General features: G+C 32.3%; 1 protein-coding gene across 1 annotated transcript in view; it reads left to right on the top strand.

Annotated features, from left to right (window-relative positions):
- The window catches only part of KIAA0825 (KIAA0825 ortholog), a 153390-nt gene that overhangs the window by 9464 nt on the left and 122191 nt on the right, over positions 1-21735 (top strand). The window contains exons 4-9 of the mRNA XM_029283475.1: positions 7314-7478; positions 13807-13901; positions 15868-16095; positions 17208-17473; positions 18502-18652; positions 19532-19722. Coding sequence (XP_029139308.1) covers positions 7314-7478; positions 13807-13901; positions 15868-16095; positions 17208-17473; positions 18502-18652; positions 19532-19722 — 1096 coding nt within the window. The remainder of the gene's footprint in view (positions 1-7313; positions 7479-13806; positions 13902-15867; positions 16096-17207; positions 17474-18501; positions 18653-19531; positions 19723-21735) is intronic.

Genomic DNA, 21735 nt, shown 5'->3' with positions numbered 1-21735 from the left:
AGTTTTAAGTGATTACAATGCCCAAGAGTGCATATTATCACTATGCCCTTTCCTGGAAACTACAGCTACAGTTATCCATGCACTGTTAGGTTACACTAGCTAGTATAATGTCTTCTATGGGAACTACTTTTCCACTTGGTACAGAAGGTGCAAACGAGGTACAATGTGGTACCTAGATTGCCAACAGGACATTTAGCTATCCTGAAGCCACACTTCTTTGAAACAAATGCAGTGGCCAATTGGCTATCGAGCCAGAATTGGTTGAACAGGCTATATAACTGACTTTCTTCTCCATTGCAATCTGGTTAATTACTGAGAACATTAGGGAATGTGCCAAGAGTTGCACAATGCACAATGCCACCTGGTGGTCGTGTATAAGTGGGTCTTTCCCATAGCAGCACCTTGATTCTGGAAGGCTTTTTCCTCTGAAATTGCTGAAGTGGCTATTATACCTTTAGATGCCTGTTGAAAATCTGTACAGGCCTTTCTTGTATGGATGGTAGGTGAGTGGATCTGTTGTTAGCTTTTTTGTCAACTTTTTAATCATTATGGTTTATATTGCTTTATTATTGTATGTTATATTTTCAAAATGGCGTACGGATGTATTTGCATAGGAAGCAGTATAAAAAAGGTGCAATAAAGAATGAAACAAAAACTTCAAGGTCTTACAAACTAAAAAGATTACAAATATTTTTCTTGATTACGTGACTTAAACTTTGAGAAAGAATTAAGGGTAGTGCCCAATCTTTCATTATGTCAATGGAAAATTTATTTTACTTTATTAGAAAGGAAAGAAGGGTTATTCCTCCCTCACCTTAGAAACTGACATATGCTTTGAAAATGAGAAGTGGAGATTTTATAGACTCTTATGAACAGAATTATGTTTCTGTTTCATTATGTTCATACGGTTAAAATGCTTGCTTTTTTTCAACTTAGAAGATAAAATGTTTTCAAACTATTTTTGCTAAAAGAATTTGGGGGCTGATGCTATGAATATCTTAGTATTCAAATCACTTATTAATGCCATTATATGAAAAGGTAATCTTATTACTGTATTTAGGACATCGTTATTCTTGGATAGGTTTACTTCATTAAAAAAGTTACACATAGTTTATATGTCTTATGTTTAAAATTGTATTATAATTTTCTTTTTTTTCACGTATATTGTCCAATAATATTTTGTTAAATGTAAAATTTAATTTGCTAAGAAGATTTTGCAAACAAAGCAAAATTTGGTCATTTTATCTAAATTTTTCCAGTTAGAAACACTGTTTTCATCTCAAAGCCTCTTTTGCACACCTGGGTGTTCTTCCTATGGTTAGGAAAAAAAAGGTAACTCACCATGCCCCCTAATTATTGCATTTTCCTCCCAAGCTTAAAAGATAAAAATGATTTAATCTTTGGTATGATTTCTCTTGTGCGGTCTGAACTCAATGAGAGATTTATGTATTAGAGTACTTTCTTTAATAAAAAGGAGTGTGATAAAGAAGTTGAGAGAGAATTATTAAGTTACATTTTCTTAAAAACATACTGTAGTGTGTAAAGGAAACTATAGATGCTTATGAGACTTAAAAGAAGAAGGACTTCTAAAAGGTCTCTTGAAGAGGTTCCTAAGGCACTTACACTATTGTTTGAGAAAAAAAATGTTACATGCCTGTTTATTAGACTCTTTTCAACACATATCAACTGTCTCCTGAGCAGAACTTAATTAAGTGTTCCTTGCTGAGATCCTGTTAAGCTGTATGGCATTGTGCATATTTTCAATAATATAAAGTTTGGTTAGCTATAGATTTTCTTTTTTGAAAAATAATCTCATTAAAATGGTGCACATAAAGTTCGCATCTGTGAGAAAGAGATGTTTAAAATCTGAATATTATTTTCTGATAATTCAGATTAAATTTTAAAACAACGGATTTGAGGGATCAATTCCCAGCTTCAGTTAACTATTGTTATACTGACCTAGATGTTAATTTTATGTTTGTCTTTTACAGCAGAATAATTTATTCCTTTTTTTTTTCTAACAAAGAATCCAATTCATTTCTTCTTTCCAAATCCCAATTCCGCTCCACTGTATATTTTGCTAGGTATGTAAATATGTACCTGAACCTTGACACAAATGATGGGCTTTATGAGCTTTTCAGAGATCTGAACTGAAGGAAGGCAGACAGGCATGGACTTGTGAATTTATTTTGAATATGTCTATTTTGAAATATTACTAAAATGCAAAGAGTCACTTTTTTATATTGTAGTATGTTTACCAGATGTCAGTCATTGGGATAAAAAAAAATCTCTACAGATTTGGAGTTCTAGTAGAATCAGGGTTTTCATAATATTGTTCAGCCTTATAATTGAAAATAACTATGGTTGTTATATATATCTTTAATTTAGAATGTATTTTTCCTTTTATGTGTGTAAATTTTATCTGTACAAAATGTAGATTACAATTCAAATATCTTGTCCTATAAGCGGTAAATATTAAATATAAATTTTGGTATTGAAGTTCTGTCACAAATGAAGCTAGGATGTGGTACAGTTTGAGGATTTCTAGTTAACTTTTATACTCAGATATATTGTTGGAAGTAAGGGAGGACATTGCTGGTGGGAAAAATGAAATACTTTCCTTTCATCTTCACCAACATCTTTTATTCAGTGATTTAGCTAAAGTATTTAAAAATGTCCTAATAAAATCATTTAGTAAAATGGTTTTGTTAATCTACTGTTAAGGAATGGCATGATTTTATAATACATCGTGGGTTTAACATTATTTCTACGCTATTTTCTAAAGTAGCTCTGGAAGTAATTTTCACCATTTATTTCTCTTCGCCATAGAAGAGTCAGAAAAGACAAACATAAAATGTATGATTGTATTTCCTATAATTTGATTATTTTGTACTAAAACCTGATTTTGATGGCGGTATATCCAATACTGATATTAATGACACCAGCGTCAATTTTCAAATCAATCTTTGCAGTAAGAAAATTGAGTTTTATGGATCCCAGTTATATAGATTCTGCCCCAAAGTGCTTTATACCAAATGTTTTGTTTTAAATTATAATATGGTTTCTTTATTACATTGAAGTATTCTAAATGACTGGATAGTTTACATTTCTTCCCATAAAGAAAGACATGTCCAGTGAGATTGTATTTTCTTTGAATATAAAGACCATATTACATAAGAACCTGCTTTTTGAAGTCCCTGTGCTTCAAAACTGATTTACCATGTGGCATGGCAGCTGCTATTCAAGAAACACATGCTCAAAGCTCTCTAGTGTATGTGGAACTAATTGTACTGCTTTTTGGATCCCAGCCCATACTTTCACTCTGTTGAATTGACTTTATGGAGCATGGTTTGTGAATGCTTTCCTAAAAATCCTTTTCAATGTGATTATATAATCTCATTGTGAGGTTTTCCATATAATGATGTGCTATAGATTACTCTTGAATTTTTTTGCAGAGGTTGAAAATATTTTTCATGCAATATAGAACTATTATAGACATAAATACCTACTTACTGGTAGGAGTATAATACAGTTTTTCATTTTGAGAAGAATGATTGTCTGCTAAATAGCTCAGAATGATTGTCAGCTCACTTAAATCTCTATTTTTTTGTCCTCTAAAACACATTTTTAATATTAATAGATTTCAGTGGTTCTAAAAATAAACTGAAAAACAGCAGTATTTGAAAGATTAAATACTGTGGTAATGATTTACATCAATGTTGTTTCTTTTAGCACCTTGACATTTTTTATGATTCCATTTTTTTCAATCAGCAGAGAATACTTATGGTCAGTATATCTGATAAACTTGTCAATGCCTGTTTAAAACAGAATCTCCCAGTCTGCTCTATTCATTCCCCACCCTCTTACATCATTTCAAGTATAATCTTGATAAGACAGAGCTATGTCCTGGGCAGCTGTGTATAGCAAGCTCAGCCGACAACTAATTTGTGAAGGAAAAAATTAAATCAGGAGGTAAATTATTTCATGATTGCTCATTCCCAACAGACCTGGGCATCATTCTGAAGAAAATATCAAATAATTGCTTTCAGACCGTGTCACACACATGCAATTCCCTTCGCTAATGGCTGTGTGAGGTAGCACTAGGCCTCAGGGGTCATGAAAGAACTGAAAATAGCTGACTGCCAGGCACAGCAATAGAGAGACAGTGCAAGTAGGAAATGAAGTGGCAATAAGTGCAATCCATAGGGGAAATGTGCTTCACTTGGAGTTTAATATATTGGTTTGGAATCTGGCAGTAAGCCATGCAACAATTGTTTACCTTTTCGTCCACATCTGCATCTGTTCTGCTTGGTGTATAGCACTTAAACACTAAGATCAATACCTATTAGGGAGTCTTCTTTATTTTTCATATTTTATAACAGATGCAGTCTATGAACAATGTTTGCATTAGATTAACAAAGTCAGGGATTTGCTGGAAAACACTTCGTAGTCTTATGGATGGACTGTACAGTCCAATCATTCTGTGATTCAAAACCCAGTTGCCTTTTAAAATCCAGCATCTTATAAAAATGCTAGCTTTTAAATTCTAATGATTAAAATTGGTGTGAATTTTTAAACCACTGCATCAAGTTATATATAGAAGACTGTTACCATTGTCCCTAGCACTTTAGCTTGAAATAATGCTATAGCAACTATTCCAAAATATTAAATTGCATAAATTATTAGGCAGCAATACATAGGTTGTTAAATCTAGCTAAGTTGTTTGTGTATGTAACAAAATAGTTTTAATTCTTTATCTACTCTTTCATTAACAAGATTTTTAGTTTAAAATGGATGATAGGTGAACATGCTTAGTATATATAATATAGGATTTCGGAAAAAATGGGATTAATTATAAAGTAGCTATTTGATATTAATAGATGAAAAAAGTGATAAGTGCAAGACAGTAAACTTAACAGAGATTTTAGAAGTTGAATTATATTTAAAGATTTTAGAAAGCAAATGGTGGCTTTAATCATAATATATGCTGTCCACATTGTGAGGTGTATATACTGAAAAGAATCCATATGAGTCAGACTAAAACCTAGGGAGCGCCGAAACTCACTTGCAAGTCCGGGATGCTGGAGTTTCCCGGTGTAGCCACACCAAGCCATGCCGCCAGGCTTCCCAGTGGCCAGCAGAAAGGAGATTGTGGCAAGATCGTGACATCATCTATCTCCTGTCTACAACAGTCCTTTCAGCGGTTCCAAGAAGGCTCCACACCCATTTGCACTACTTGGGTGATCCTGACGATACAGATAAACCTCCAAGTGGCCTCAACGACTCTATTCTATTCCCCAATCTCCCATTTTTCTAACACATTCCATAAGACTTGACAACAATTAATTGTTATTTCCGCTGTTAGGAGTTCCATTTTTCCCCAATATATATTTATGGGGATAAACAGTTTTAGAACACAATAAAAATTTCCTCAAATTATCTACCTCTAATGAATTCTTCCTCATCCTCTTCATTAAATAATGCTTATTAGTTGGTAATATTAAACATGATCAAATTCACTAGTAAATAAAAATAAATATAATTGAAATTAGAATGTGTCCTAATAAAATCAATTCAGTATAATGAAAAATCTTACACTGTACAAATTACACATTTTCTGCCAAGTATCAAATTCATAAGCTCTTGTGCTATATGCAGCACACTTACCTTTATAAGCTACAGTGACTTTTTAGGTTGATAAGAAGGGAGGTATATAGTTCATGGATTCAGTTCCAAGTAGAGGGGTTGAAACATAATTTTTAATTAGCTAGGATGGTTATTTGTGACTGATAAGTCCCAGTAAAGATGAAACCAGTAACACACTGCCTCCCAGTGTTTAATGAATGTATAACAACTATAGGAATATGTACTGAAATATTTCTCTCCTGGGAGTTGAGGATGGAATCATGAAATCTCTGGTTTGAGACATGTCATAATAAAAGCTTTATCTCTCTAGTCTGAAAGTACATGTAAAGGAAGTCATTTATTGAGATAATGTCATTGACAGCTTACAAGTAACTAAGACACAAAATTGCAATTAGTCAGACCAGAATAAAAAAGGCTTAAACAGGGCTGAAAGAGTCAAGTCATATCAAGGCAGAATCAAAAACAGATTCATATAAATGTAAAAGAAGGAGAAGCAATCTATACACAGTATCATTTTCAAAGAGGCAGGAAATAATTTGGATAAGGATAAGACCAAAAACTAAATAAACAGAGATTCCAGACAATAAATTGATGTTACCACACTGAAATAAGGATGCGTATTTCCTTTCGTAATTTTGATTTTTGTTTTGCAAGGCATTAGAAGAATAAAGATTTCTGTTTGAAGTCTTCATTTTTACTGATTTATATTATGTTGCTAAATGCTGTTCATATTTTTGGCATTTAAAATTGTTTTTGACATTATTTTCTCTGTTCTTACTGATCCAGGGTATACAGCAATTTAAAAATAGTAACTAACATATTGTATTCAACTGTGACCAAAGCCTGGCATCCAATATGAGAAAAAACCCAGAGTTTGAATGTCCTCCAAATTATTTGACTGATAAGGAGGCAAGCCACTGTATTTTGCAATTTTTCAAGGCTGAATAGAATGTATTTCCATAACAGCTATTCAAGGATGCTTAGTAACGGCTTATGACCATTATTATCAGTACTACTGAAAGGATCTCAGATGATACAATCAGGTGTTCTCGATACAAGACACTACTGATTCAGTCCTTCACATGAGTTTTAAATAGACCCTGCTGGTTGCAGATTATTATTCGCGGTAATGCAACAATAGGCATTTTTTCCAAACCAAAAAGCTATCCAAAAGCATTGTCTTCATCTTCTATAGATTTTGTCTCTTTTACTAAATTAGAAAGCATCTTAATATTTTTAAAATAATAAAATTTAACATACTATTATACTTGTAAATAATCCCTTAAAAATATCATGAATGAGCTATATCCTTTTTAGAGTTTATTATCATAAACCTGAGAAATAGCTCTAATTTCTGTACATTCCTACATAAGAAACTGAACATTTTTTTTCACAAATGTCAGAACAGCTTTCTGTTTTATTCATATGTACATAAAACATGCACATATTCTATCTCTGATTTTTAGAAATAATCAGAAAAATTAATTGCACCATATAGCATTTAATGATATATAGGCTGTTGCATAACCCAAAATGACCACATTTCCATAGCCAAAATATCCTTTTAATCCTATCAGAAGGAAAACAATGAAAAAGATCTCAGCTAAAAGTTCATCTAGGAAGCAAATGTGACACGTGAATCTGATTTTCTTTTTCCTTATTTATAGCTGCTGAGGAACTTTCCAGAAAAGGAATGAACCAGTGTTTAACATTACATCAACTCAAGTGCCTTTCCCAGCTTATAAAATCATTTTTGTTGATGGAAGAAAATATTGAAGAACTATCTTCAGGATTACTGTTAGCATGTATGTCTGATAAGAAAAGTACTCAAGGTAATGTATGGTTATACTTTCCATATATTGTTTTCTTCGAATAATTGATTTGTAGAATTTCAATAGATATAATAAGGGAAACAACAATAACATATTCTCATTGATCCTATAATGTCAACTTATTTTTGATACAGTCCTTTGAAGTATTTTGTTCTTGATGGTTAATTTCCCTTTCTAATTGCTAGAATTATGCTGCCTAAAACATATGAGATAGTCATATAAATTCTATAAATAAGTAAAATGTCATGTGATCCATTATGAAAAAATTACCTGATATGGACTTCCAGAGGAAAAAATGACAAACTGAAGATGGTTTTGCAAAATGTAGAGCCAACAATTGCAGTCAACCAGTGAGTAGATTGGCTCTTCAGAACCTCACTGGATAAGGAAAGCTATGTGATTGCTCACATGTGCTCTAAACAATTGCTTCTTGCAAAATTGTAAGACAGTTGTCCCTGCCGGGTTTTCAGCACCAGGAGACAATGAAAATAGCCATCTTGTTGACAACCATGGTTGATGCCTTTTAAAGGATATTAAGTTTGCAAACTTCTCTTTGTAATCATTACAAATTTATCGTCAGCTATTTTAAGGTATTAGAGTCCATTGGATTGACAACTGGGTTAGTTTACTTTCAGTCCTTATTGAAATAAAATTTTAATCATAACCTTTAATTTTTTTAATGACATAAATAGCAAAAAGCTAAATAAGACCATGATCCTACAAAAGTATAAATGAATTAAGGATCCAGTTAAATTTGGAATAGGATGTTGGATTTATTTATAAATGATTCTTCATAGTTAATTCCAAAATCTTATTCCAAATTTATCTGGACCCTTAGTTCATTTATAATTTTCTAAGATGAAAGTCTTATCTAGCTTTTTGCTATTTATTGACAGTTAATTAACTGGGACTTATGAAATGACACAAACCTAACACTGAAAAAATGAACACTTTTAAGAATTCAAAAATTAATATCAACTATGTGAATAGCAATGTTTGCTTCTATGGACAGTCCAAAAAATGTCATAGAAGAAACGGCAGATGAGGAACAAATTTTATTTGACCATACAAAGATGGCATTAAAAGCAGATCTACAAATGTCAGGTCATGAGAATGACATGGAAAAACATGTCTCAATGGCCATACAAAAAAACCCAATGATACTTCAAAAATCAAAAGGGAAATACAAATAATAAAACAAGAAAGTGAACTGGATAATTTTTTATATTGGATTTATAAAAGAGATTTATTAAAGATATGAAGAATATTGTAAGAAGGGACAACGAAGAATGAAAAGAAATTAAATTCTATGACATTACTTGAATGGATTACATACAGATTAAGATTGTAAGAAGTAAATCAAAGGAATATAGAGTTGGTTTATTTGATCAAGATTAAAGCAATATATATTGTTATTTCTAGTAATCCTTAATAGACTTTCTGTTGACATGAGGATTAAAATATGATGCTTTTTGGATTTGTCTATAGATAAGAAGTGGGATATCAGATGAAGTGATCATTGGTTGTGTAAATAAGAGGGTGAAGAGTTGCAAAAATTGTTTACATTTGTGATGAAAGTTGGAATTCACTTCTTTGCATATTTTTTCCTCTTTCTTTACTTTTTTTATGTTCTACTTTTGTCTTTGGACCTTGTACTCTTTCTTTCTATTCTTTCTTTCACTTTTTATTCGATTTTACTATTGTAATTAAAATCTTTAATAGATAAATGAAAAATTACCTGATAGATAATTCATTGATTACTCAGAGAAACATCAGTTGAAAACAGGTCCATAGGAAAAGGAAATATAGAAGCAAAATTTTGGTAGCGGACAAATGGGAATATGAATTGGTGGTACAAAATTGTAGCTATTTTGATTACACCATGACATTTCTATGCATGTTTATTAAAAGATAGTAAAACAATGGGTTGTTTTAAATGACTTAATTAAATACTGAATAAAATAGAAATAGATGATAAGGAGATCTATATGAAAATTATGCTACTGGGCTGATTTCTTGATGACTTGGGATAAAAGTTAAATTTCCCCCCTCTTAAATTAGTTGTGATAAAAAAATTAATAAAAGAAACTTCAAACTCTTCTCTCTTTCTCTTTCCGCTCCCCCCCCTTTGCAAACTGTTTTCCCATTTCCCTCTGCCATTCCTTTGCCCCAACCAGTCTAGGCTAATGCATAATCCAAAATGATCGTATTTCCACAGCCAAAATAACCTTTTAATCCTATCAGAAGAAAAACAATGAAAAACATCTCAGCTAAAAGTTCATCTAGGAAGCAACCTCAATGACGAAGCTTTGTTTACTAGATGAGAAATGCAAGTATGCCATTCTAATCAAGCACATGTTTGCTTATTTCAATATTCTATCAATACTGGAATCCGTAGCCAGGCTGTCTTGTCATGGCTTTGCTTTATTAAAAAAAAATACATTTTGTTCAAACACTTATCTCACTTGCTCAAATCGTGTTCATGAATCAGATCCTTTAGAATTCCCATCTCTCAGTCTATTGTTCAAGGTCCCTCTTTCTTGGAAAGCAGGTACCCAATGATCATTGAATAAACTTTTTCAATTTCTCCTCAGTGTTGTGCTCCTTTCTTTAGTCAAAACTTCCAGGACATTAATATCAAAACAAATGGATTGGTAGATAAATTTTACATCAGTATTGGTGATGGGTTAATGCCATTTGCCAGAACTGAAAGGTAGCAGGCTATTTTTACAGGTTTCAGTCAACAGACAGATTGTATGATACACATAGCTCTGTCTTCCTATTGGTAATAAGGATCATTGGGTTGGGGAAGAATGCCCAAGGAACCTTTTTGTATCTATCATCTTTATGGAATTGCCTCACTGTACTTCATTTTGCTTTGTGCCGCCAGTTAGTTTACCAAAAAAGAAAAAGAAAATGGTATTGTTTAGCTGTTCTCTGTTTGGATTATTGTATTCATATATTTGATTTGATGTACACAGTTTTTGTAAAATTTCATTTAAAAACCTAAAATGTTCTTTTAAAAATTCCTTACCTTTCATTTTAGTGTTGCTAAAGTAATGTCTGGTTTTTAGCTATACCAGAAGTTTCCTTGGCCATCATTTTTCTCTAGATCAAGTGATGACAAAGAGCAATGGCTGCATAAATTGGATGTAAGAAGAACACTTAGGGTTTATTTAAAAAAAAATCAAAGATGTCAGATCTTCTGACAGATTGTTTGTAGTCTTAGAAGGTCTTAAGAGGGGTCAGATAACTTTCAAGATTTCCTTAGCTGGATGATTATGGAACTGTATTAGGAAGGTGTACATAGTTAATGCTAAAGTGGCTCCCAGGGTTTGTAAAGCTCATTACACTAGAACTGTAACTGCTGCTTGGGCGGAGAGGTCGAAGGCTTCCATGTTGGAAATCTACAAGGTGACCACCTGGGCTTCTCTTCATATGTTTTCATAGTGTTATAACTTGGATGTAACCTCTTCTGCAGATTCTCTTTTGGTAGGAAGTTACTTATGAACCAGAAAGAGAGAGAGAAAGAACTTTGAAGAAAAGAGATACCCTTAGCGTACACTGTTTGGAGCTACCATTAGACAAGTTCTTTGACAGCTTGCACAGTGGAAAGCTGTGAAAGTCAATTTAGATAGATGAAAATAAAAGTTACAGCTCTCTGACGGTAATCCCACAGTAAATGACAGCGTTATAAGATACACGATATACCAAAAAATACAAAAATATATGAAATATTTTTTTAGTTTTATAAAAATTATACATTTCTTTGGTAACTTTATCATTTAAAATGTCTATTTTGATTCTGTTGCTATAAACATTTAGTTTATGAGAATAGCATTTAGAAAATTATTTCATTTCAAAATGTTTATTTGACTTCTATATATTTATGTTATATTTCTAGAGTAGTTTTCACTACAGACTACATTCATGGGCAATATCAAATATTAAACTAATAAAAATATAAACCACTGGAGGTTACTTTGCGCCAGTTATTCTCTCTGCCCAATACACCTCATAATTGTTGGAAAAGTAGAAAAAAGGAGTATTGGTTTGTTTGCTATCCTGATATATATATATGAATAAAAATGTAAAAACATCATAACTTAATCTGAAAAATATGATCAGTTATGTAAACATGAATATGCTTGATTAGATGAATCAATGAACCTCAGAAAATAATAAAGTTTCTCAAATGCTAAGCTAGTTGATTGAATTAACAATAAAGTAAAAATAATTCTTTCATCTTGAAAGCAGCATTACTCAAAATTTTATATTTGTCATTTGGACAAAGATTTGGGAGATATTTCTAAGAAAGGAAGGGTGTGTCTTGATTTCCTGACTCTGCTTTCCTAGAACTAGCAGATAATGGAAGAAAATATGACTGGTAAATTAGTTTTGGTCACCACTGAGAAAGAAGAATGCTTCTTTTAATTGCTGATCCATTGTTCTCCTAAATTTACATTGCAATTAAATTATTGAAATATTTTACTGTACCTAGTACAATCTTTATAATTGGAGATAAGATCCTTTGCAGGTAATTGGAACATTTAATAGAAATCAAGAATAGAGCAGAACATCTGTATTAAAAATGAGGAATATTTGACCAAATAATGTTTTTCCTCCCTTCTAGTATGCTTTCTCATTCCTCTGATATTTCAGAGGTCTCTTGTTAAGATTTTCAAAAACATCTAACGTACTTTTCATCTCCCTCTCACCTTTTTCCCCATTTGTTTGAGAAAGGTGAACTTTAGACAGATCTGATAATGAGCTCCAAGAATAGCTTTTTCCACTGGAGTTCTTTGAAATCATCCTGGGCAAACTTCTCAAGACGAGTTTTCAAGCTTTGCTTCAGGAAGATAGAAAGATTTGCAACAGACTTTCCTTCATAGATTAAGAAGAAATCTGTTATTGTACATAAATCACTTGTTAAACATAATGCACTTAGATGTATTAATTGCTTTAATTCCTTCAGCTGAAGCCAGTTTAATATTTAGAATCTGTCTGGATCCTAAAAACAATACTGTAACAAATCATAAATATTATTTTTTAGGAAACATGGTAATAGAGGAATAAAACATTTACTCAGAACATAGCAATCAGACATTGTTTAATAGACTTGCTAGAATTTTTCTACATAACCAAATCATAGGAAAGAATATAGGTTTACAATCAAGTGATCATGTTATAAGTCCTCATACTTCCTGGAAGCTTATTGCCTTTCTTATTTCTAAAATATCATATTCATAATTTTTTATTGTGGAAGAAATGTCAGGTTAAATGCCCAACAATGATAAAAACAGTGACTGCAAGATTAGACATGTAGTTACAAACCATATTATTTTCGGGACAATAGAATTTCTTTTAGGTTTCTATGGGGAAAAATACTATTTCAATCCAGAATGGTTGTTCCTTATGCTCTTTACCCCGGGTGGGAATCATTTTTAATCTGGGGGGGGATGCATTTCTTCAGAATTTCTTTTTGCATAATTAATTCATGGTGCTGGAATGTTGACATTCCTATTCATTTTCTTCCAACTGTCTTTTCTACATTTGCTTTCTTCTTCACTCTTTCTTCATTTCTGTCCCTGCTGAAAATCTTGAATTAAATTGGGAGGTAGGGTGGGGAAGAAGGAACACTTTCAATTTGTGCAAATTCTATAGAGGATTTATATTGTGTGGGTGGAGGGGAGAGAACTTCGGCATCAATATCTTCCCAAATACCAATAGAATCTCCCATTGAAGAGGCTTGGGTACACTCGAGATTGTTTGAGAGCCTATTTAGTAGGACTTCTGATTCTGTTGCCTTTGAGTGTTCAGTAAGCATTCATATCATGCCACAAATGTTTGCTGTGAATTGGTTGGTAGATGATTGAGGATCTTGCAAAATCCTTATATAAATAAGTTGTAGCAAGAAGCCAGACAGATAAATAATAGCCAGAAACAGCAACAGAAAAGGAGAATCATATTCTAAATATTGCTAGTTATTTTCTTTGGACATCAAGACAAGGTCTAGGAAAGGGAGTGCTAGCTTGAAATCCATGTTTTGTGAGGAAAGCACTTCCCGCAATATTCTATAAATATGAAATCTGCCAGCTAAATTGATAATTTCAAACATCAAGAATTGCCAGAAAACCCATTTTGCATTGCTAGCAATCCTTGTTAACAGGGCCTTCTCCTGTATGCAGAGGCCATTTTAGTATTTGTTTTACTAACAGCTGTCAATTAAATTCAAAATATCTTTATAGATCATATTAACATTTCAAAAAGTTTGTAAGTTAGAAGTTTTTTCTCAAAATTAATCTTATATTTTACCGATATTTTGCAGGAGTTCTGAAAAAAACTTGTGGGGAGCTTTTTACAGGGGACAGTAGAGAAAATGAATCCAGCGAATTTCCTGAGCATATCTTTAAGGTCAAAAAGGTGCGTTAAATAAAAATTAAAAATATTTTAATTCTGAGAGATAGTTTTCCTCTGTACGCATCAGTATAGAATATTAACATATTCATTACAAATCACTTGTATGTAGATGTTAATATCAGCACAATAAATAATTTAAGCTCGAGTGAGAATATGAATTTTGAGAATATATAACAATTTGCTGAGCCATTTTAGTCCTACTAGAACATGCAGAATTTTTTTCCCATGTTTTTGTTAATTTTTAAGAAATTAACAAAAAAGACTTTAAGAAGTATGTTACTTTGTTCATTTGGGATAGTTCTTTCCTATTTGCACAATTTATACTAATGTACAGCTTACTGTCCTACATATAAAAGATACTTATATATATTTCTTATGATTGGCACAAAAACAAACTTCTGGTATTAGTGCTACCACAAGATAAAGCTGGTAGAAAAGGGCAATTGTTTGCTAACTTTGCTTTGAACACGTAAAAGCGTTGATAAAATAATGGGTCTCCCCTCAATTCCATACACCAAATCTTACTTTATCAGATCTGTCACATTGAGGAAAATATTAAATAAATTTCAATAACTTTAATATAAATTTTGTATGGTTATAGAAATAATAATTATAAGCTATAATTCATATAGCTTAGTCTATAGATAAACAAAATTTTAGATTTTTAAGGATGAAAATTTGAAACTTGTTATGTATCCAAGTTTGAATACTATTGTAACATGTGGTATTTATAATAGTATGTGATACTTGTTAAAGGATCAAATGTATTGAGTTTTGATAAAAATATATTTTACCATTAACAAAATGAATTTCATGGCTGAGAAAAAATTAAGGGTATTCAGATTTGTTGTCTTTGAATGACAGAATGATATGCTAATTACAATATGCTGCTAAAACTCTCACCCTTTTAAAATTAATTGGTTATTTCAGAAACAAAGCTCAAAACTAGCTCTAGTAGTTTGAATCTCAACCAATATTATTTATTGATTTTAATTTACTGCCTCCTCTCTTGATTGTTTAATAACTGTTCATATATCTATGATTTGGTTGATACAGTCTATGTAAACACTACAACAGTCTCCATCTTCAACTTTATCTTTGTTCAACATCAGTATCATATAGACTGTATTTGGCTTACACATTAGAAAACTCTTCATTCTAGGCCCGGAATGTCAAACTGCTGGCCTGCAGGCAGGTTTCATCATACCATTGCCGGCAATGCAAAAAGAGTTGCGATACGTTGCAAAACGTCACGTGAAATGGCGAGTTTGACACCCGTGCTCTAGGCCCAAGTTAACTAGATATGTTCCAGCTTAATTTGAATGAAAGCAACTACATGATAATGGCTAAAATACATTTCAACTGAAGCAGCTCATATAATCAGTGTGAATGTCAGCAAAACAATTTTACTGCATGGAATGAAATATAGGAAAAAAAAACAATTAAGGAGTCAATTCTGGTGTCAAACAAATACTATGAAAAGTAATTAGCTTTCTAAAGTTTTGCATTCCAAACTTTAGAAAGCTAGTAACTTTCCATGCAGTATCCAAAGGAATGCAATTACACAGTATTCTGATTAATCCAGTCATTATTCTTTCCTTTTCAAAAGTTGTGTGGGATGTGGGTATGGCCATTGGATACTAAAATATGCATATGTTGTCTAATAAACTGAACACATAAAACAATTAAAAATTGCCATATTATATTTTAATGTTTCAAATTAACTCTGATTTTTCCTTTCCTTCTCCAAGCCAGGCCCAAAATTTATCTGAACAATATTGAGACTTGACCTCTGTCAAGTTCCCAGGAATAAGCTTTGTTGTGGGTAGCAAAAATACACAAGTAATTGCCTATTTGTTGATGCTGTCATTTCCCTTCAGATAATCCAGATAGATATTTAAAACTGTCACAGATATTTGAAACTGCACATTTGTATGTTAAATATTTATTGTATACATTTATATTTCAGTCTACCATGCTAGAGTTTGGATGGAGAAATGTTTTTAAAGACCTGTCCTCTTCAGTAGCACACAGTTTAATAATTGCAGTTGAAGATTTTTCTGATAAAATTCTTGAACATGAACAAAATGAACAGTCTTCAGCTACCTATTATATGATGTGTCATGTAAATGTAGAAAACATGAATGAATCCTGGAGAGACATCCATGAGAAAGAGCAACCAAAACAGATTTCAAAGGCATGTATCTGAAAATATGAAAGTTTGAAATTCTATAGGATATTATATTTGTTGGAACTACCTATAAAGTCAATAATACCCATAAATACCATCATTGGTCTGGTTTATTTAACAGTAAATTAACTGGAGGTGTAAGTTGTAAGTTACAACTGTAAGCATCTTAGAGTATGCTGGAGTTGCTTGATCATTGTAATAAATTCTGCTTTGAATGGAGTGAATTAAGATTTAAAAGATGTGCCATATTTACCCAGTAGATTCCCTCTTCTCAAATCACTAGATGTAAATAGAGGAGTGTTATTCACAGTGACAGAAAACAAACAAAAAAATGGGTGAGGAATGCTACTATAAAACTGCTGCTGAAAAACTGGATGCCTTTGAAGATTATTCCTGTCTTGATAAAGGCCACTTGCATGTTGAATTTAATTTTTTCATGGTGTTTAAATAGATCTTTTTTGCCTTTATTTCTTTCACTGGCCAGTTACCTCTCTCTTGCCTCATTCATGACTCTATCTTTTCTTCTCTTCCCAGTCATGTATGTATGCATGTATGTACATGCATGCACACACACACACACATGTATGTATCATATATAATCATTTGGGGAGGGGGAATTGCTAAGATTTGTTTCAAGTGGAAGTTGTATTTTTTTTACAAGTTTGGAGAAATTGCTACTATGCAGGATTTTTGTATAAATTTGAATATATATATATATTTCCTATAAGCTCTTTCTTTATAAGAGGGACTTACTTAAATTCAGGTTGTCTTCCTGTTTAATAAGCTTGGCATACTGTCCATTTGAATGTAATTAGTTTTTGTCTGTTCAGTCATTGATTAGAAATTAATGTATACAACTGCAGATCAGACATGTTTCGTTAAAAGAATGCCACAGGTGATATGATTTTTAATCGTGAATTCATCCCAGTTTTTTAAAAAATGTGTTTAATATCTACAAGTTATATTTCTTTGCACTTCATCCTTTGCCTTTTAGTGCCAGAAAATAAAATGATTTCAGAATTTATTTGTTTTCATGTCAAGTATACATTAAATGCCCTGTGTATCACTGAAAATCTTTGGAATAAAAATAACCGAATGCTAACATTTATATTTCTTAGTTTTGTTCTGACATCATGGAAATCCTTGACATGTTGCTTCCATTGGCCCTGGCATGCACAGTTGAATTTCTCCAGGAAATCAAGGCAAACTTTATAGAGGCTTGCAGCAAAGTGGCAACAGCTCTCTTGACCAGACTGGAAGAAAGAAGTAAAGATGTTCCTACAACAGCTCCACTTCAGAACTTATATACCATTCTTTCCACAGCAGTACATGTATATCAGCATTTTAAAATGTATCAAAATGTAATGAAAGTGGACTGTGGAAAGTAAGTCTCTTTTCAGTGATAACAGTGTGTTCTCCTTAATTTTTTTTCTTTCAACTTCCTTTATGGTTAATTTTTTGATATTTGCTGCTAAAACTGAGAGTTGATATTTAAATGTGAAGTATTCTTTGGGGGATATTTGAGGGATCTCCTCTTCCTAGTTACACCTATTCATCCCATCAGATCTAGCAGGAGAAGCATATTATAGGTCCCTTCTGTTAAGAAATGTCAGCTGACATGTTTAACTCCATGTAACTAATTTTCTATGCAAAGGAAGGGTCACTTTTGTCCTGTCCAATCAATTTTTCTCTTGTAATTTCCTTTGATGTGTTAATTATAAAAGGAACTGAAAGCTGAGTTTTGAGGTTCCCTCTTTGAATGAGATAGTGTGTGTTTATATATACTATATCACATGCATGGACATGCATTTTCCTCACAGAACAATTAATCAGTGGAACAACTTGCCTCCAGAAGTTGTGAATGCTCCAAAACTGGAAATTTTTAAGAAGAGACTGGGCAACCATTTGTCTGAAATGGCATAGGGTTTCCTGCCTGAGTAGGGAGTTGGACTAGAAGACCTCCAATGTCTCTTCCAAGTCTTATTCTGTTATTCTGATTGTGTGTGTGTGTTACAATGTTAATATTTATTTTAATTTTAAATTCACATTAGTGTAAAACTAACATTTTGTCATTCTGAATAAAAATGAATTATACATTAATAACCCTGTTATTTAGAGGTACCAGGTAAAATAATAGACTGCCTTTTAATAACAGCACAATGAATATCTGATTATTTAGTTAAGTACTTTTTTCTTTATTAAGTCTTTGTCTAACCTTATAAATAGTATAGTTTTGTAAAATTACATGTATTTTCAAAAGAGCATATGTAATGAAAACCAGATTTTAAAGTTAATGTGGAATTAATAGATAATTGCTTATTTAATAATCCAAACCATTTGTAGAATTGTAAATTGCTGTCTCCTTATAGCAGGGTTCTTAAATCTTTCCCTATGATCTTTGCACTTGAACAGGCCCTTATTTTTAGCACTTCTCCAGCAATATAAGGAACTGATCAGCATTCTTCAGTTTCAAGTTACAAATTATTGCATACAAGTGTGTGTTACAAGCATTTTACAGGATGCTGAGAGTCATTACTGGGATGACAATAAAGCTTTTTATGAGGTATGAAAGTAACTTTATTATCCTTCATTTTTATACAAATGTGGTTTATTTTTCTTTATCTTTGACTGATTTGAAAAACAGATGCAAAACAATATGAATTTAAAATGAGGTTTTAAGATTGTATCCACTCATCTAATTGCCTGCCTGATGTATCGTTTAATGGTTCTAAGACACCAGTAAACTTCCTCTTATTCCCAGATATCCTGTTATATCTCTGCATTAGATGTGATTCTACTGTTCCTAATATGAATTCCACCAGGTTAAAAAGGGAATAATATAATATATGTATGTATAATATAATATATGTATGTTTGTATGTATAATTGCTAGGAATACTGTTTACTAATCATTTCCCCATCTTGATGAATTATCTGAACCACCTAATTCATAATTCAATAATTGGTGGATAAGAATCCATAATTTGGAAGTAAGTGACTTAGGGAAACCGGAATACCTAAAGATATATTAAGTTCCTAACAGATGCATTGAAAACTATTCTCAGTAACAAAAACATAAATAGGAGCATCTGTCCTATAGCTCCTACTTTTTACAGGGAAATTTACTTTCGTCACTGCAGAATTGGTGTTTGGACACATTTCAATCACTACAAATTTAGTACTGCCAATCTATTTTAAATTTGGGGAAATTGTTTTACAGTAGTTCAAATTTCTGTTATTTGGATTAATGTAAAATGTTGACATCTAACTAATAAAGTATAAGCTTGGGTTTTTAAAAGTCAAAATCTGTTTTAAATATTGTGAGGAGCATCTTTTGTTCTTCAGCAGATTTTTTTCGGTCTGAATGCATTTTATTGAGAGAATCCAAACTGATATTGAGGAAAATAGGTTTCTATTGTTTAATCTTTGGTTGTTTTGCCAGGGAGAAAGATGTTCATTCTCTATTCATATGTGGCATTATTTCTGCTATGCTCTTCAACATGATTTATGGACTGTTCTACCTCCCGTATTAGCTCAGGAGATTCTAACAGAAGTGCTGGAAGAATCATTAGCACTTTTGGCTTGCAGATATTTTCAGGCCCAGCCCAGTTACAAAAGGACACCACAAATAAGGTAATAATTTAGCAAAATTATGTACTTTGCATGAGATGATAGGAAGCAACAGTAGCATATTCTTAACCAAAAACAGCTCTTAGAAATGAAAGAGCAGTGTTACAGTTAAAATATTAAAATCATATTTTTTTAAAAAATATATAATTTAAAGGCAATTGATTTAAAGATTAAAACAAAATAACACATTAAAATCCTGTTGAAATCAAAACATATAAAGGAAAATAGCCAAATGTTTGATCATACGTTTGATAGAAGGTTATTTTACCTTATTTTTATTTTATTAAATTTTGAGGGTGTCCAACTTGAGATGACTCTGGGTGGCTTATTTTTATTTTTTAACATTAGCAATTGTTAAAAAATAAAGACAATTTAAAAAAAAGAAAAATCTGAAGGAACAAGTACAAAAAAAAACCCTCCTAAAAAAAATGATAGGGACTTAGCAGCTACCATTCAATCAGACCTAGGAGTAAAGCTAAGCTTTCAACAACCTTTGGAATATCATCGGAGTAGGAGTTGTATGGATCTCTGGTGGATGCTATTCCAGAAGGCAGACACCACAACAGGGTAGGTGCATTTCCATAATATGACATTGATTAATTGAAAGGACCTGGAGCGTGCCCATTATGTCTGATTATAATGGATGGGCAGAAACTATTAGAGATAAGTGGTCCTTGGCATACGAAGAGCTTTATGGGCGATAACCAGAATATGGAATTGCATCTAGAAGTCAACTGGCAATCAGTGCAACTAATGTTGTCACAGTACTATAGACCTCAATCCTGAATAATATGAGTCCAGATAATCTACTTCATCCAGGGTATGCCACAGCTGGAAACCTTCTGCCCTTTCAGCAACCTTCCCAAAACAGCAAAAGCTGGAGACTGGTTGGAAGCTATCCAAATCTTGCTGATGGTCACTCATGCCTTAGTCACCTCCCAATTGGATTATTGTAATACACAATAAAATAGAGATGCCTTTGAAGACCATCCAGAAGCTGTAACTGGTCCAGAATGCAGCATCATGTGCAGTTGTGGGCACCCCACAGTTTGCCCAAATTACAACACTATTACGTGAGCAGCACAAGCTCCTGTCAAGTGGAAGAAATCAGGAGTTCAGGCAGTCCAAATGATTTACTGTATGCTAAAGATGAGCAGCATGGTGACCTAGACGTGAAGACGCTTGCCTCCGACTTGAAAGATTTGAGAGTTCAATCCTAGGCAGCAGCAGATGTTTCTCTATCAGGGCACATATTACGGCCACTCAGTCTTTTTAAAGAGATGATTGCAAATATGTACTTTTGCTCTCATGTTTGCCATTTTGAAATAAGACCTTTGCCAGTTATATCAGTGAGATACAGTTTGTCATCTAAATATATGGTCTGACTCTCTTTTAATTGCAAATTACACTTGTGGCAACCAGACGTGGGCATCCTAACATAGTACTGCGTTCTATGGAGAACTGGATAAGATTGAAAGAAGAAGAGGGAAATAGAAGAAGGAAAAAATGCATTTGAAACTATCTAAAAAAATTTGAGTGTTTAAAATCGCAAAGCAAACAGAGAATTAAATAATTTATAATCTATAGCTGAGATACTGTAGATGAATATTATGTATCATGTTTATACTTAGTATTGACTTTGAAAATTTTTAAGAGACAGTGATAAGAAATGACACCCATTACTGAACAGATTTAAAATGTAAATAACTGTTGATTGCATTCATTGCAACAGTTTCAGCTGACAACAAATATATGCAATAGGCAAATTAAATTATATTGTTGATTGTATGTTTTTAAAATAAAAACCAAATTTTACCCAATAAATGTTAGCAAATAATAATTCTGATCCAGAATTCAGTATGTATACAAGAAAATTGCTTTCCTTTTCATCTTTATGAAGTAAGTAAGTAAGTAAGATGATCCATGTGTGTAAAACAAATATTAGAGGCTATATTAATTAAATTTTGCTAGTGAATTGTTTGAAGTAAGCCTGAGTATGATTCTAGTTCTTTTTTT

Source organism: Protobothrops mucrosquamatus, unplaced genomic scaffold (genome assembly GCF_001527695.2).
Source record: "Protobothrops mucrosquamatus isolate PMUCROS unplaced genomic scaffold, P.Mucros_1.0 scaffold106, whole genome shotgun sequence".
Taxonomy (NCBI): domain Eukaryota; kingdom Metazoa; phylum Chordata; class Lepidosauria; order Squamata; family Viperidae; genus Protobothrops; species Protobothrops mucrosquamatus.
The sequence above is the reverse complement of the archived record's forward strand: the minus strand, read 5'-3'. Positions and strand labels throughout refer to the sequence as shown.